This window comes from Paramisgurnus dabryanus, chromosome 4, assembly GCF_030506205.2.
Source record: "Paramisgurnus dabryanus chromosome 4, PD_genome_1.1, whole genome shotgun sequence".
Lineage (NCBI taxonomy): Eukaryota > Metazoa > Chordata > Actinopteri > Cypriniformes > Cobitidae > Paramisgurnus > Paramisgurnus dabryanus.
Window position 1 is genome coordinate 49,930,146 of NC_133340.1, and position 17,230 is coordinate 49,947,375.

The 17,230-nt window shown below is 36.3% G+C and overlaps 1 protein-coding gene across 1 annotated transcript; it reads right to left on the bottom strand.

Moving 5' to 3' along the window:
* Nucleotides 1-13,123: 13,123 nt before the first annotated feature.
* LOC135764731 (uncharacterized) lies at nt 13,124-15,460 on the bottom strand. Its single transcript, XM_065275413.2, has 2 exons — nt 14,356-15,460; nt 13,124-14,190 (listed from the first exon to the last, which is right to left on the bottom strand). Exons 1-2 carry the CDS (start codon nt 15,406-15,408, stop codon nt 13,690-13,692), a joined length of 1,554 nt encoding a protein of 517 aa, XP_065131485.1. The 5' UTR covers nt 15,409-15,460; the 3' UTR covers nt 13,124-13,689.
* Between the last annotated feature and the right edge of the window lie 1,770 nt (nt 15,461-17,230).

Here is a 17,230-nt window from a genome sequence, read left to right on the forward strand (position 1 = left end):
AAACACAGTTTTAACTTAATTATTCAACCAGCCCTAGTCTTGGAAATACATATATTGTCTGATCTTAATAAAACTATTAATATTTTGTCATAAGCTTCACATTACTAGTTAATTGGTTAGATATACTTAGTCTGGCCCATTTTGAAAATGTCACATTTCAAAATGCTTGAATTGATAACCTCAAGTCTTTTAGTTTTAATGAGGTAAATGACTGCAGATCATTGAATCTTATAATAATTTTCATGCAGATGCAAACCCATGGACAAAAGGAACATAACAGCAGTTACAAATGAAATAACGAATACAGGTTAGAAATGGTTCCCACATCACTGTGAGACATCATATCAAATCTAGGAATACAACGGCAAAAGTTTATTTTATGTTTCATATTGATATTTGCCCAGATAGTACAGCAAATTCACAAAATTGTTTTTCATATAAACATAAACATCTAGAGCAGTACTTTCAACTAAGTGAAACACAGTGGTTTCTCCAGACCCAATGCTCAGCACATTTTCTATGATTCCCTCATCTGACACAATCAGGTCAGTTCATACAAATCTCTACTGATGATTAAAGTGGATTTGTTTAAAATAGAAGACTTTTGTATATGTGCAGAGCAGTGGGCTTCCAGGAATACTTTTGAAAACCACTGATCTAGGGGACAGTTAACGTTACACCCATTGTTCTAGATGCAAATATTTCCGGAATGATGAGCCAAAAATCCTCACAGACACTTGAGAACATAAGACAAAAAAGCCCATCAGTTTAGTTGTAATCGCTGGACTCGTACATGGTTAATGCTGGCTGGCTGTTGGTCGGCATGTTTTCTAAGATATGTAATTATCCTAATAGACCCTTATAAGAATCTGAAAGCAGATGTTATGTGCAAAATAGTAGGTGAGACAAATATTTATGTGTCGTATACATATGCTATAGTCATCGTTCTTTGTTCTTAGGTTATTGCGCCACCTAGTGGACAATCTCTGCTATTTTTTGCATGTGAACTCAGTCTAGGTCTATACATATGTGTACCAAGTTTCGTGTTGATATCTCATTCCTATCATAAATGATAGCCATTTAAGTATTTGTGGCACCGCCTCTTCGTACTTTTGACCGTGGTGTTGCGACGACGAGTGCAAAGTTCAACTTTTTTTTGATAATTATTGATAATCAATGTCTAAGGAATATTCCAGCACTGGATTGGTTCAGATTGGTCAAAAAACCTAGGACTAGTTTGCAAAAGTAGGTTTAAAAGAAAATGATGAATATCTAACAAACGATTTTACTGAGACAGTTGCTTCTTGAGGGAAAGTTGTTCATTGTAAGTACCTCTATTAAATGATATGAGGATCTTGTGGATATCTAAAACACTACATAATACACAATAATTTAAACACTAAAAAACGTGATAGCGCCCCCCGGAGGCCGAATTTTTTCTTACTCTGCACAGACCTTCATGGCCAAGAGACAAACAGGCCCACCGCGTTTCGTTTCGATCGGCCTTCGTTAACCCTGTCTAATAGCTGCTTTTTCTTGATTGGCCGATGGCGGCTATGTTTCTTGAGCCATGCAAAATTCCTTTTAGACATTAATAGTACCCTAGACCAAGAGCAACCGTGCCAAATTTCAAGTTGATCGGTCCCACACTTTTGTAGCTACAGCCCTTCAAAGGTTGAGGTGGTGTTATAACGCCAACTAGTGGTCAAGCGGCGCAATTATTTGAACGTGAGCCCAGAATAGTCCCCTGTATATATACACAAAATTTGGTGTCGATACCTCTTTCTAATCCCAAGTTATAGCCATTTAAGACCTAGAGGCTCCGCCCATAGGGGGCGTTTGGGCGTGGCTTTACGACGGTGAGTCGAAAGTTCAACTTTTTTTTGATAACTTTTGATATTCACGCTCCAAGGAATATTACAGCACTGGAATGGTTCCGATCGGTCGAAAAACCTAGGACTAGTTCGTTTTTATTTTTTTCGACAAAATCGAAAATAGCGAAAAAAAATTCTAGGCGCAAATAAAATCGGAGATATACGGTTTGTTCGTCTTGACGCAAGGATTCCAGTGATATAAGACACTTGACATTTGGACAAGATTTCTGGGAGTTATGAGCATAAACGTGATTTCCGTCGTTATAGCGCCACCTATAGGCCAATCGGGTTGATACTCTGTCAACCTCTCCCCAAATTGGGTCCTACCATTTGGCCAAGTTTCAAGTCTCTAGGCCTTACGGTTTGGTCTGCACGTTCCGTTTTACGGCAGAATAATAATAATAAATATAGCTGCAAGCAGCGATTAGCGGGGTTCAAGCTATTTGGGATCACAAGACGTTTAAGGACATGGCCATATAGATATTCTGCATTGTATATTAAACACATACACGTTTACCTGAGAAAGGAGAAACAAGACTGTTAAAGAACAAGACTTAATACTGACATGGTTACACACTCATTTTGTATGTAGTTTTTTTTTATAAAAAACATAAAAATATAATTCTTACTGCAAATGTCGTGTAAGTGCCTCCAAAATTATGTTCACGTTTCACAGCTATCATAAAGTGACATGAGTGATAAAACTGACAACTCAGAACAATTGAAGTGGTAGTCTTTCACTAAATTTGATTTTAATATTATAACAGTAAAATCATGAAGTTAAAGGTGCAGTGTGTACATTTTAGTGGCATCTAGTGGTGAGGTCACGAAATGCAACCAATGGCTTAGTCCACTGCTCACCCCTCGCTTTTGAAACACATAGAGAAGCTACGGTAGCCGCCACCAGACAAACATGTCATCGTCGGAGACAACTTAGTAAAAAATTTGTCCGTTAGGGGCTTCTGTAGAAAAATGGCGCCACAAAATGTTGACTTCCATGTAAGGGGACCTTGGTGTTTGTAGATAAAAAGGTCTCGTTCTAAGCTAATAAACACATACCGGTTCATTATGAAAGGTCTTTATACACCCCTGATCATATAGTTTTGTATATCATTTTGCATTTCTGTCAAGAGATCCTTCTAAAAATTACACACTGCACCTTTAAATGTGAACAGATTTCTATTAATAGTAGAATTAGTTAAAGAGTAATCATCTTCTGTGTTTTCTGTGAGTTCAAATGTCAGCCAGTGATTGATCCTCTTCTGCCATCTAGTGAACATAACGGAAAATTGCACCTAAAATCCACAATAAGGAATTTGAGTATATTGCCTAATCTCAATAATACATTGTATGCTTTGTCATAAGCTTTAGGGGCCGTTCGTCAGGGCCATTTTCAAAATGACTGTGTGATAGCTATACTTTTGCAAAGTTGTTTTTGTATTTGATATATATATATATATATATATATATATATATATATATATATACAGTGTAGAGAAAATTGTACTGCACTGGCTTTACTGTTGTTGAGTGTAAGAACTGAAACAATTTAATAAAACAACCAGATACGTTATCAGAATGGTGGATGGTGTTATTAAATCCTGTCAATAACAAATATAATTTCATTTAGCAGATTCATGTTCATGTCCTTTAATCGAGTACCATGAAGGCTTTCTGTTTTAATTAGGTAAATAAAGTGAGGTATGCAAGTTATTAAACCGTATATATTTTTATGGACAAAAGGAACATATACACAAACATGCTCTGCACATTTTGTATGTTTCTCTCATCTGAAACAGTCATTTTAGTTCATAGAGATCTATTCTGTAGGTCTTACTAAATGTTTGCTTGTTTAAATCTTTTAGACATTTTTTTAACAAAAGTAATTGTTCTTATAGAACATATATATTCTTTGACATAGATATTATGTGCAAACATACAAGTATTTCAGATAACAGCCTCTGTCATATTATAGTAGGCCTAAAAGTAGTACTAAAGCTCTACATTTTTTATATTTAACCACTGGCTATGTCCATACATAACTGATACAGATGTGTTGTTTATATCAAATGGAGTTAATAACAAATGATGTCATTAAGCAAATGTCAGTCAGATTTGCTATTAAGCACTTATTAGTGTTCACACATGTGCTGTGCTAGAGTAAGTTTTCAGCAAATCATTTACATTTAAAATAACCAATTGTATCATAACATTACAATTTCATTGCAATAATTCTATAAACAATTATTAAAAACTTTATAAGATACATAAAGACATGTTTATGTTCTGGAAAGTAGATTAGAATACTAAAGCTTCTGATAACCAAATATATATTCTCTTTATGTATGATTATTAGTTATTATGTTGGCTTGAGAAAGCCAACATACTGTTGTTGCACTTAAACTTATTATTATTCCCTCTTCTTTTCTTCTGAGACTAAAATTTCTAACTCTAACTCGTCCTAGAGCTTTCAAGCTACAGCCATCAAACTTTGGACAGACTTTCGGTCTGATCTGACGAGGTGTGCTATATCTTTTCTAACTGATGGGACCTTCCGAATTCCTAAACGGGGCGCTGAAACACCCCAAAATTTCCATTGACTTAACATTGAGACAAACTTTGACGGGTCAAAGCTGCGAGTGAGAAACTTGTAGAAACTTGTGGCTTACCACATTTAAGGAGGCTGACAGGCTGTGTAAGAACATACCTCACAATGGGGTGTAAGCTGTACCCCTGGGGTGTAAGAGGCCCCCAAAATTTCCCATTGACTTATAATGGGGCAGGAAACATGCCCATAAAAGGGAATAAAAGCGTCCCAGATGGAATATCTTCACTTTAGAGGGTCTTAGAGACATGGGGGTGGGCTCATTTTACTCAAGCATCCAATCAGTCTCTTAGGATCACCCCAGAGCTATTAAGCCACGCCCCTAGCAACAATTTTGGGTACCCTAGCAACATCTCCCATAGACTACCATTATAAAAAGCCCAGATGGATATCTTTGCACCAGAGTGTCATAGAGACATAGGGGTGGGCTCATTTTACTCAGGCATCCAATCAGTCTCTTAGGATTCTTATTGAGGTATTAAGCCACGCCCCTAGCAACAAAATATGAAGACCCTAGCAACATAATAAACAAAGCCTTATATCTCTGGATCTGAACATCGTAGAGACACAGGGGTTGGACCGTTTTTCTTGTGGTTTGACGTGTAATCATTATGGGATGCCAATTTTCTCCCTAGCAACCAAACTTAGTACCCTAGCAACGGAATAAACAAAGCCTTATATCTCCGCTTCAGAACATCATAGAGACACGGGGGTTGGACCGTTTTACTTGTGGCTTGAAGTGTGATCATTATGGGATGCCAATTTTCTCCCTAGCAACCAAACTTAGTACCCTAGCAACGGAATAAACAAAGCCTTATATCTCCGCATCAGAACATTGTAGAGACACGGGGGTTGGACCGTTTTACTTGTGGCTTGAAGGGTGATCATTATGGGATGCCAATTTTCTCCCTAGCAACCAAACTTAGTACCCTAGCAACGGAATAAACAAAGCCTTATATCTCCGCATCAGAACATTGTAGAGACACGGGGGTTGGACCGTTTTACTTGTGGCTTGAAGGGTGATCATTATGGGATGCCAATTTTCTCCCTAGCAACCAAACTTAGTACCCTAGCAACGGAATAAACAAAGCCTTATATCTCCGCATCAGAACATTGTAGAGACACGGGGGTTGGACCGTTTTACTTGTGGCTTGAAGGGTGATCATTATGGGATGCCAATTTTCTCCCTAGCAACCAAACTTAGTACCCTAGCAACGCAATAAATGTTAGCTTCATGCTAGCTTCCTGCTAATAATGCTAGCTTCATGCTAGCTTCATGTTAATCATGCTAACATCATGCTAGCTTCATGCTAATCATGCTAACTTCATGCTAGCTTCATGCTAATTATGCTAACTTCATGCTAGCTTCATGCTAATCATGCTAACATCATGCTAGCTTCATGCTTATCATGCTAGCATCATGCTAGCTTCATGCTAATCATGTTAGCATCATGCTAGCTTCATGCTAATCATGCTAGCTTCATGCTAGCTTCATGCTAATCATGCTAACATCATGCTAGCTTCATGCTAATCATGCTAGCATCATGCTAGCTTCATGCTAATCAGGCTAGCATCATGCTAGCTTCATGCTAATCATGCTAGCATCATACTAGCTTCATGCTAATCATGCTAGCTTCATGCTAATCATGCTAGCTTCATGCTAATCATGCTAGCATTATGCTAGCTTCATGCTAGCATCATGCTAGCTTCATGCTAATCATGCTAGCATCATGCTAGCTTCATGCTAATCATGCTAGCATCATGCTAGCTTCATGCTAATCATGCTAACATCATGCTAGCTTCATGGTAAATCATGCTAGCATCATGCTAGCTTCATGCTAATCATGCTAACATCATGCTAGCTTCATGGTAAATCATGCTACCTTCATACTTAAACATACTAACAGCCAGATAGCCTACTAAACTAAACTTATGTCAAACCGTTTTAAACGTTCAGGCTACGCTTTTTCAAGCCAACATAAAGTTTGTCTTCAAACTTTAATATCTAGTTATTTCTAATGTTGGCCTATTATTGTTCTTTAACGATCCACATATTTACAGCAATCTTTTTCATACCTTTAGGATTTGAAAAATTCTAAGACAACATTTGAAGCTTTATAACTTTATTGGGTTGTTTCCCACAGGTTTAGATTGATGCATGACTAGCCATTAGTTATGTAAAAACATTTAGGTACTTTTTACAAACAAACCTTATAAAAAACATTTCTGGTGTACATCTTAAGACAAAACTATGGCCCAGATATATTTAAAGGTAGGCCAGTGTAAGCTATTTTCAAGTAAGACAACTAAAACTTAAGCCTAAATTTTAGTCTGGAACTACATTTAAACCAATGGTCAGTAACATTAATCTCTAAGACTAGTATTCAAAGTTAGTCATACATTTTTGTCTTCATGATTGAACATAACTGCTTTAAGTATCATGTGAAAAAATATTTAAATTATTTAAAATATATTTAAATCCAAATAGTTAGACTGATTAGCCCTAACTAACTACTAATTCTTCAGACTAGTCCTTAAAACACAGTCTTAATTATGTTTTTTATATTATATAGTTTTTTTAAATAACATTACTAAAATATTAAATGTATCATTTTTTATTAGGAGTTGAATTTGAATCCCGAGCAGTTTTAACCTTACGGACATGTTACTATAACAACAACTCTAGGATGACCTTAGAAGAAACAAATAATTCAACATGAAGCTAAATCGTCAACAATGAAATCCAGCTAATTGAGTAATCTACGTATGAACGACGGACCCAGCAGTGAAAGCTTTTAACAACTATAGTGTATACAGCTCTTGCATTAGAAGTCCCACAATCAGTTATAAAAGAGTTGGATATTATTTTGTTTAATTTCATATGGAAGAACAGATCGCATTACATTAATAATTCAAGTCTATGTAATCCAGTTGAGAAAGGAGGATACAATTTTTTTACTAGATTTTAATACTGCTAACTGTGTTTTTAAAAATAAGTGGATAAAAAGTTACTGAAGTTGCAAAGGAAGTATATGGAACATCATACCAGAAAAGATTTTAAAGAAATTGGGTTGTTTGGAATTGTTTTTGCGATACAATTTTGATATAAACAAGGGTTCCCATAAAACTGTCAGGTTTCCATAAACAGGTTTGTTTATCTTGGATGCTCATATATAAACATAACTTTTCTCCACATAGATATGTTATTTGGAATAACAAGAATATTCTATACAAGAAACAGATCCTTATTTTATAGAAATTGGTATGATAATAATATAATATTAGTGAGGCAGTTATTTAAAGATGATGGTCACCTCTTTAATTATTGTGAATTCCTCAATCATTATAAGATTCCAGTAACTGCTAAGGAATTTGCAGTTGTATTTGATGCCATACCTAGTGGACTTATTCAACTCTGTCAATGTTATACATCTTATGATTGTAACTCCTTACATAATACTGAGTTATGTATTAATGGAGTAAATATTCTAGAACATTTTTTTTATAACTTTTTTATAAGAACAGAAATGAATGTAGAAATAATATTTGCCTAGATGTAAACCATACTAATCTCCAGTTCAACCTTTAAACAAGTTTTAATTTAAACTATTTGATTGTAATAATATAGTAGTGAGTTTGTAAAACTAATATATATAAATTGTTCATATTTTAATTTGATAACAGAAGTAGAGATAATTAGATTTTATTTCAAGTTAATAGACACATTCACTTGAATTCAAAATAAAATGTATAATACAGTGAAAAGTCTTGATGATGACAACTATAATTATTACTCGATTATTTGTCATTTAATACTATTGTTGTTTTTTTAATAGAAAACAGTTTTAATACATTTTGATGATTTGATTATAAAATAAAATAGATATAGTACAGTAAATTCACAAAATTGTTTTTCATATAAACATAAACATCTAGAGCAGTACTTTCAAACTCAGTGAAAAGCAGTGGTTTCTCGAGACCCAATGCTCGGCACATTTTGTATGATTCTCTCATCTGACACAATCAGTTCAGTTCATAAAAATCTCTACTTATCATTAAAGTAGATTTGTTTAAAATAGAAGACTTTTGTATATGTGCAGAGCAGTGGGCCTCCAGGAATAATTTTGAGAACCACTGATCTAGGGTACAGTTAACGTAACACCTGTTGTTCTAGATGCAAATATTTCCGGAATGATGAGCCAAAAATCCTCACAGACACTTGAGAACATAAGACAAACAGGCCCATCAGTTTAGTTGTAATCGCACACCATTACACTGGACACGTACATGGTTAATGCTGGCTGGCTGTTGGTCGCATGTTTTCTAAGATATGTAATTATCCTAATAGACCCTTATAAGAATCTGAAAGCAGATGTTATGTGCAAAATAACAAATAGGTCGGACAAATATTTATGTGTCGTATACATATGCTTTAGTCATCATTCCTTGTTCTTATGTTATAGCGCCACCTAGTGGAAAATCTCTGCAATTTTTTGTATATGACCTGGGCCTAGGTCTATGCATATGTGTACCAAGTTTCGTGTTGATATCTCATTCCTATCATAAATGATAGCCATTTAAGTATTTGTGGCACCACCTCTTCGTACTTTTAACCGTGGTGTTGCGACGACGAGTGCAAAGTTCAACTTTTTTTTGATAATTATTGATATTCAGTGTCTAAGGAATATTCCAGCACTGGATTGGTTCAGATCGGTCAAAAAACCTAGGACTAGTTCGCAAAAGTAGGTTTAAAAGAAAATGATGAATATCTAACAAACGATTCGACTGAGACAAGTGCTTCTTGAGGAAAAGTTGTTCATTGTAAGTACCTCTATTTAATGATATGAAGATTTTGTTGCTATCTGAAACACTGCATAATACACAATCACTTAAACACTGAAAAAACGTGATAGCGCCTCCCGGAGGCCGAATTTTTTCTTACTCTGCACAGACCTTCATGGCCAAGAGACAAACAGGACCACCGCGTTTCGTTTCGATCGGCCTCCGTTAACCCTGTCTAACAGCTGCTTTTCCTTGATTGGCCGATGGCGGCCATGTTTTTTGATCCAAGCGAAATTCCTTTTACACATAGATAGTACCGTAGACCAGGAGCACCGGTGCCAAATGTCAAGTTGATCGGTCGCACATTTCTGTAGTTACAGACCTTCAAAGTTGAGGTGGTCTTATAGCGCCAGCTAGTGGTCAAGCGGCGCAATTTTTGTTTCGTGACCCCAGAATAGTCCATTGTATATGTGTACCAAATTTGGTGTTGATACCTCTTTCCAATCCCAAGTTATAGCCATTTAAGTCCAAGAGGCTCCGCCCATTGGGGGCGTTTGGGCGTGGCTTGACGACGGCGAGTCTAAAGTTCCACTTTTTTTTGATAACTTTTCATATTCACACTCCAAGGAATATTACAGCACTGGAACGGTTCTGATCGGACGAAAAACCTAGGACTAGTTCGTTTTTATTTTTTTCGACAAAATCGAAAATAGCGAAAAATTTTCCATGGCGGAAATGAAATCGGAGATATACGTTTTGTTCGACTTGACGCAATGATTCCAGTGATATAAGACACTTGACATTTGGACAAGATTTGTGGGAGTTATGATCATCAACGCGTTTGTTATTGCTATAGCGCCACCTATAGGCCAATCGGGTTGATACTCTATCAACCTCTCCCCAAATTGGGTCCTACCATTTGACCAAGTTTCAAGTCTCTAGGCCTTACGGTTTGGTCTGCACGATCCGTTCTACGGCAGAAGAAAAATAATAACTAGAATAATAAAAATCCATACAAATACAATAGGGTTTCAGCCCTACGGGCTTGAACCCCTAAAAATCTTAACAATTACAATAGGGTTTCAGCGCTTCGCGCTTGAACCCCTAATAATAATAATAATAATAAAAATCAGTACAAATACAATAGGGTTTCAGCCCTTCGGGCTTGAACCCCTAATAATAATAATAAAAATCAGTACAAATACAATAGGGTTTCAGCCCTTCGGGCTTGAACCCCTAATAATAATATAGCTGCTAGCAGCGATTATTGGGGTTCAAGCCATTTAGATCACAAGACGTTTAAGGACATGGCCATATAAATATTCTGCATTGTATATTGTACACACACACGTTTACCTGAGAAAGGAGAAACAAGACTGTTAAAGAACATATTGACTTAATATTGACATGGTTATACACTCATTTGGTATGTAGTTTTTTTTTTATAAAAAACAAAAAATATATAATTCTTACTGCAAATGTCGTGTAAGTGCCTCCAAAATTATGTTCACGTTTCACAGCTATCATAAAATGACATGAGTGTTAAAACTGATAACTCAGAACAATTGAAGTGGTAGTCTTTCACTAAATGTGATTTTAATAGTATAACAGTAAAATCATGAAGTTAAAGGTGCAGTGTGTACATTTTAGCGGCACCTAGTGGTAAGGTCACAAATTGCAACCAATGGCTTAGTCCACTACTCACCCCTTGCTTTTGAAACACATAGAGAAGCTACAGTAGCCACCACCAGACAAACATGTCATCGTCGGAGACAACTTAGTAAAAAAATTTGTCCGTTAAGGGCTTCTGTAGAAAAATGGCGGCACAAAATGGTGACTTCTATGTAAGGGGACCCTCAGTGTATGTAGATAAAAAGGTCTCGTTCTAAGGTAATAAACACATACCGGTTCATTATGAAAGGTCTTTATACACCCCTGATAATATAGTTTTGTATATAATTTTGCATTTTCGTCAAGAGATCCTTCTAAAAATTACACACTGCACCTTTAAATGTGTACAGAGTTCTATTAATAGTAGACTTAGTTAAAGAGTAATCATCTTCTGGGTTTTCTGTGAGTGCAAATGTCAGCCAGTGATTAATCCTCTACAGCCATCTAGTGGACATAACGGAAAATTGCACCTAAAAGTCACAATAAGGAATTTGAGTATATTGCCAGATCTCAATAATACTTGTATGCTTTGTCATAAGCTTTAGGGGCCGTTCGTCAGGGCCGTTTTCAAAATGACTGTGTGATAGCTATACTTCTGCAAAGTTGTTTTTGTATTTGTATTATACAGTGTAGAGAAAATTGTACTGCACTGGCTTTACTGTTGTTGAGTGTAAGAACTGAAACAATTTAATAAAACAAAACCAGATAAGTTATCTGAATGGTGGATGGTGTTATTAAATCGTGTCAATAACAAATATCATTTCATTTAGCAGATTCATGTTCATGTCCTTTAATCGAGTACCATGAAGGCTTTCTGTTTTAGTTAGGTAAATAAAGTGAGGTATGCAAGTTATTAAACCGAATATATCTTTATGGACAAAAGGAACATATACACAAACATGCTCTGCACATTTTGTATGTTTCTCTCATCTGAAACAGTCATTTTAATTCATAGAGATCTAGGTCTTACTAAATGGTTGCTTGTTTAAATCTTTTAGACTATTTTTTAAACAAAAGTAATTGTTCTTATAGAACATATATATTCTTTGACATAGATATGATGTGCAAACATACAAGTTTTTCAGATGACAGCCTCTGTCATATTATAGTAGGCCTAAAAATAGTACTAAAGCTGTACATTTTTTATATTTAACAACTGGCTATGTCCATACATAACTGATCCAGATGTGTTGTTTATATCAAATGGAGTTAATAACAAATATGATGTCATTAAGCAAATGTCAGTCAGATTTGCTATTAAGCACTTATTTGTAAATAGAAAATAGAAAATAGATTAGAATACTAACTTTTAAATCTAGATTAAAAACACATCTGTTTAACTTTGCATTTACTGAATGAGCACTGTGCTGCTTTACACTGACTGCACCTTTAACTCAAGCCACTTTTACTCCTGTTTTATTCTGTTTAACATTTTAAACTGTTTTTATTAAAATCACATTCATTTTCTTTAATTGTTATTCAAAATTCTCATGTATCTTTTTTATTGTGATTTTATTGTTTATCTATTATTTTTAAATTTTCTTTTTTCTCTTTTATATATTGTTTTCTCATTTCTATGTAAAGCACTTTGAATGACCTCTGTGTATGAAATGTGCTATACAAATAAACTTGCCTTGCCTTGCCTTGCCTTGTGTTCACACACGTGCTGTGCTAGAGTAAGTATTCAGTAAACATTTATATTTAAAATAACCAAGTGTATCATAACATTACAATTTCATTGCAATAATTCTATAAACAATTATTGAAAACTTTATAAGACACAGCATGACGTGTTTATGTTATGGAAAATAGATTAGAATACTAAAGCTACTGATAACCAGTGTTGGTCATCTTACTTTAAAAAAGTAATAAGTTACAGTTACAAATTACTTATCCCAAAAAGTAATTGAGTTAGTAACTCAGTTACCACATTGTAAAAGTAATTAGTTACTCAGCAAAGTAACTGTGACGTTATTTTTTAAGTTGTATAACGCTATTACGTTCTATAACATCTTTAATATCAAAAATGTATATTAACTGATTGAAAAATAAAAACACTATATACAGTATTTTAGAACATTTGGTATTTATTTGAACTCAGTAGATTGCAGCCTGCCATATATGCATAGAAATAAAAACATGTAAAAAATAAATATTGTGCAAAATTAAGACACACAAATGTAAACTTGGGTAAAAAGAAACAAAGGAAAACCTGGCCATTAGTGCAAATCTCTGTAACTGTATATTAGGCCTACTGCACAATAAACAGAACACTATCCAACTCTTAAATATTCAGTACAGTAACAAAATTGAATATTGAAAATAAATAATGTTCACATACTTTGCATTCAAGTGCAGAACTAAGACACACAACTGTAAGCTTGTGTAATAAGAAAAAAATGAAAATTTGGCCTTTAATTAGTGCAATTATCTGTTTCTCTATAATGCTGCACAATTAACAGAGCACTATCCAACTCTTAAATATTCAGTAAAGTAATACAAATTAAATATTGAAAATAAATAATATTCAGTTATTCACACACTTTGCAATCAAGTGCAAACTAAGACAAACAAATGTAAACTTGTGTAAACAAACAAAGGAAGATCTGGCCATTAAGTAGTATAAATCTCTGTACCTATATATTATTGCACAATAAACAGAACACTATCCAACTCTCTATGTATGTAGATTAACATGTTGTTTGTTCTCAGTTAGAATGAACAATACATTAATCTATACTAAAATACTCCTCTCATCTAACAACTAAACCAGTGGTTGTAACGTAGGAGGAGAAGCTTTTCGAATCTTTTGTCTGACAGTCTGTTCCTCTTCGGAGAGAAGACAAGCTTGCCCAGGCTGAACAGTCTCTCAACAGGTGCACTAGATGGTGTAGCAGCATTGTAACGTAGTGAAATTTTCTTGATGAGAGAAAATTCACACAGAGAGTTTAAGTTTTGTGCTGAAGATCTAATATAGTCTGCCACTTGGTTTTCTGCTGAAGATGAAGTTTCCTCCTCATCCTCCTCAAAGGAAAAGAAATCGTTCTCTTTGGCTGAATCTGTGTGATGTGAAGATGTGCTGGGACCTGGCTGTGGTTCGTCGAGGACAATTCTTCTGCACTCTGCCAGCAAACTTGCCTTAGCCTTATCCTTTAACTCCTGTGAACGCAGCCAGCGAAGTTTGAATTTTGGAAGAGTTACAGCAGCAAGTATAGCCTCCTCATTTCCCAGGACATCAGCAAATCTGGTTTTGATAGACTGAAATGATAATAATAATAACATTAAATATATGTATCAAAAAAAATCAGTGATATTATTATTATTATTATTATTATCATAATTAGTAGCAGTTGTATTTATTATTATGTGTACTATAGCAATGTTCACTTAACAAATAATAAAATATCAAATTCAAGTTCTTACTGTGACTATGGCATCAGGAAGGTCTCTCAGTATTTGCAGGTCACTTTTAAGGGCTTCTGTCTTCAACATTAATGTCTCGATCGTTGGTAAGAGTGTACCATAAAAACAGTTGTCTTCTCCCTGAAGTATATCCAAGGCAACTGTAAGGGGCTTCATCGCAGTACAGTACTCCTTTAAAAACTGGTGTTCCCTTTCTGTTATCGCTGCCAGTCCTAATTTGGATGAAATGGTGTTAAGGTCTACCATGGATATTTCACAGATTCTAGCCAGGGCATCATAGAAGGAATTCCATCGTGTTGTACAAGGTACAAGCAGCTTTTTTGACACCAACTCATCAACTGTTTCAGTAGCCAAAGCAGATCGACTAGTCTTGTTCCATAGGGAAGTACATTTGGCAGTAGCACTTCTATAAACAGCCTTTGTTCCAGATTTTGACAGCAGCCACTTTTCAACATCAGTGCATGAAATCAGGTTTAGTGTGTGTGATGCACATCTCTTGTGGGGGGGCAAAGTGATCACAACATCACCATCATTATCATCAGTTGCATGTAGAGCAGCATTAATGTCTGTAAACGTCACCTCATCTTCATTGTCTTCTTCAGAATCACTTTCCTCAAGTGGCTGGTACCTCTTAAATGCTTTAACAAAATTAGAGCCGTTATCAGTCACTGTTGCTGTGATTTTGTGTGTTATCCCATATGTTGAGTGTATATTGTCAAGCTCAACTGCAATGGCGTCATGAGTATGATGCCCCTTAAACCGTCTGCAGGCAAGAGCTGCTTTCTCTCTTTCCATGTTATTTGGATTGATCCAATGTGCTGTCACACCCAGGTAACTTTTATTGTGGGCAGTCCAGATGTCTGCTGTAGTTGAAATGTACTCAAGTTCCTCAAATGACGTTTTGAGCTTAATATTCATTTTTTCATATTCACTGTCTATGAATTTAGCAAAAGTGTTTCGGCATGGGGCAACCCCCCTTCCTCCTCCTCGTATTGGTATTTTAGCAAGGATCGCTCTGAATGACTCAGACACCACAGTTGACAGGGGGAGCATGTTTTCAACAACATACCTTGCAATCAACGTGTTCAGCTCGGGCTTGGTCACCTGTTGCTGACCCGAAAAATCGAGCGTTGCTTGTTTTAACAGAGTGGCTCCGTCTCCTTGGCTGGTAGCTCAGGCTAGCTGCATCTGGGGTTGGGTTAGCAGCAGCAACAAGTGTCGTGTTAGCGTGTGTTGATGTGAGGTGCTTCATAAGATTTGAGTTGCTTGAGGCAGACGTCGATAAAGTCTTTTTTCCTGGGCATAGCGTGCATGTAACGTAAACATTCTTGCCTTTAATTTCAATTAATGAGAAGTAATGCCGGTACTTCCAGTTTGCGAACGCAACCTTTGAATTTCCCCGGCTCATCGCCATTGTCACTCACGCTGTCTTGTGTTGGTAGTCAGCGCGTGCAGTGAGACAGCGTGAGCAGGGCACCGCCCACCCAGCCAATCATCATGGCATTTGAAACGGTGTCATCATCCCCACCCCTGCTCTCTCCAGGCAGCTGATGTGTAGCCAAAGCATGACACCTCGCGCTTTATTCAACCAAATTGTAGTAACGCAACACTTTACATTCTCAGTAAAGATAACGGCGTTGCAACGATGGGAAAAGTAATTAATTAGATTACTCCGTTACTGAAAAATGAACTCCGTTACTAACGCCGTTATACTTAAACGCCGTTACTGCCAACACTGCTGATAACCAAATATTTATTCTCTTTATGTGTGATTATTAGTTATTATTTCTAATGTTGGCCTATTATTGTTCTTTAAGGATCCACATATTTACAGCAATCTTTTTCATACCTTTAAGGCCAGTTCACACTGGTCAGACAACTACCAACTCCAACAGACACCAACAGACAACCACATTCTAAAGTCTCATTTACTTTGATCCAACAACTTCCAACAGGGGTTTCACACTGGTCAGACAGACCTGTCTGACCAGTGTGAAGTGGCCTTTAGGATTTGAAGAATTCTAAGACAACATTTGAAGCTTTATAACTTCATAGGGTTGTTTCCCACAGGTTTAAATTGATGCATGACTAGCCATTGTGCTTCATAAGATTTGAGTTGCTTGAGGCAGACGTCGATAAAGTCTTTTTTCCTGGGCATAGCGTGCATGTAACGTAAACATTCTTGCCTTTAATTTCAATTAATGAGAAGTAATGCCGGTACTTCCAGTTTGCGAACGCAACCTTTGAATTTCCCCGGCTCATCGCCATTGTCACTCACGCTGTCTTGTGTTGGTAGTCAGCGCGTGCAGTGAGACAGCGTGAGCAGGGCACCGCCCACCCAGCCAATCATCATGGCATTTGAAACGGTGTCATCATCCCCACCCCTGCTCTCTCCAGGCAGCTGATGTGTAGCCAAAGCATGACACCTCGCGCTTTATTCAACCAAATTGTAGTAACGCAACACTTTACATTCTCAGTAAAGATAACGGCGTTGCAACGATGGGAAAAGTAATTAATTAGATTACTCCGTTACTGAAAAATGAACTCCGTTACTAACGCCGTTATACTTAAACGCCGTTACTGCCAACACTGCTGATAACCAAATATTTATTCTCTTTATGTGTGATTATTAGTTATTATTTCTAATGTTGGCCTATTATTGTTCTTTAAGGATCCACATATTTACAGCAATCTTTTTCATACCTTTAAGGCCAGTTCACACTGGTCAGACAACTACCAACTCCAACAGACACCAACAGACAACCACATTCTAAAGTCTCATTTACTTTGATCCAACAACTTCCAACAGGGGTTTCACACTGGTCAGACAGACCTGTCTGACCAGTGTGAAGTGGCCTTTAGGATTTGAAGAATT

What these genes read in the sequence shown, in the direction of transcription:
- LOC135764731 (XM_065275413.2), bottom strand. Translation starts at nt 15,408, where the DNA reads ATGCTCCCCCTGTCAACTGTGGTGTCTGAGTCATTCAGAGCGATCCTT. An exon ending in TTCCTGATGCCATAGTCACA is followed by an intron (nt 14,191 to 14,355) that starts GTAAGAACTTGA and finishes TTATCATTTCAG; the next exon opens with TCTATCAAAACCAGATTTGC.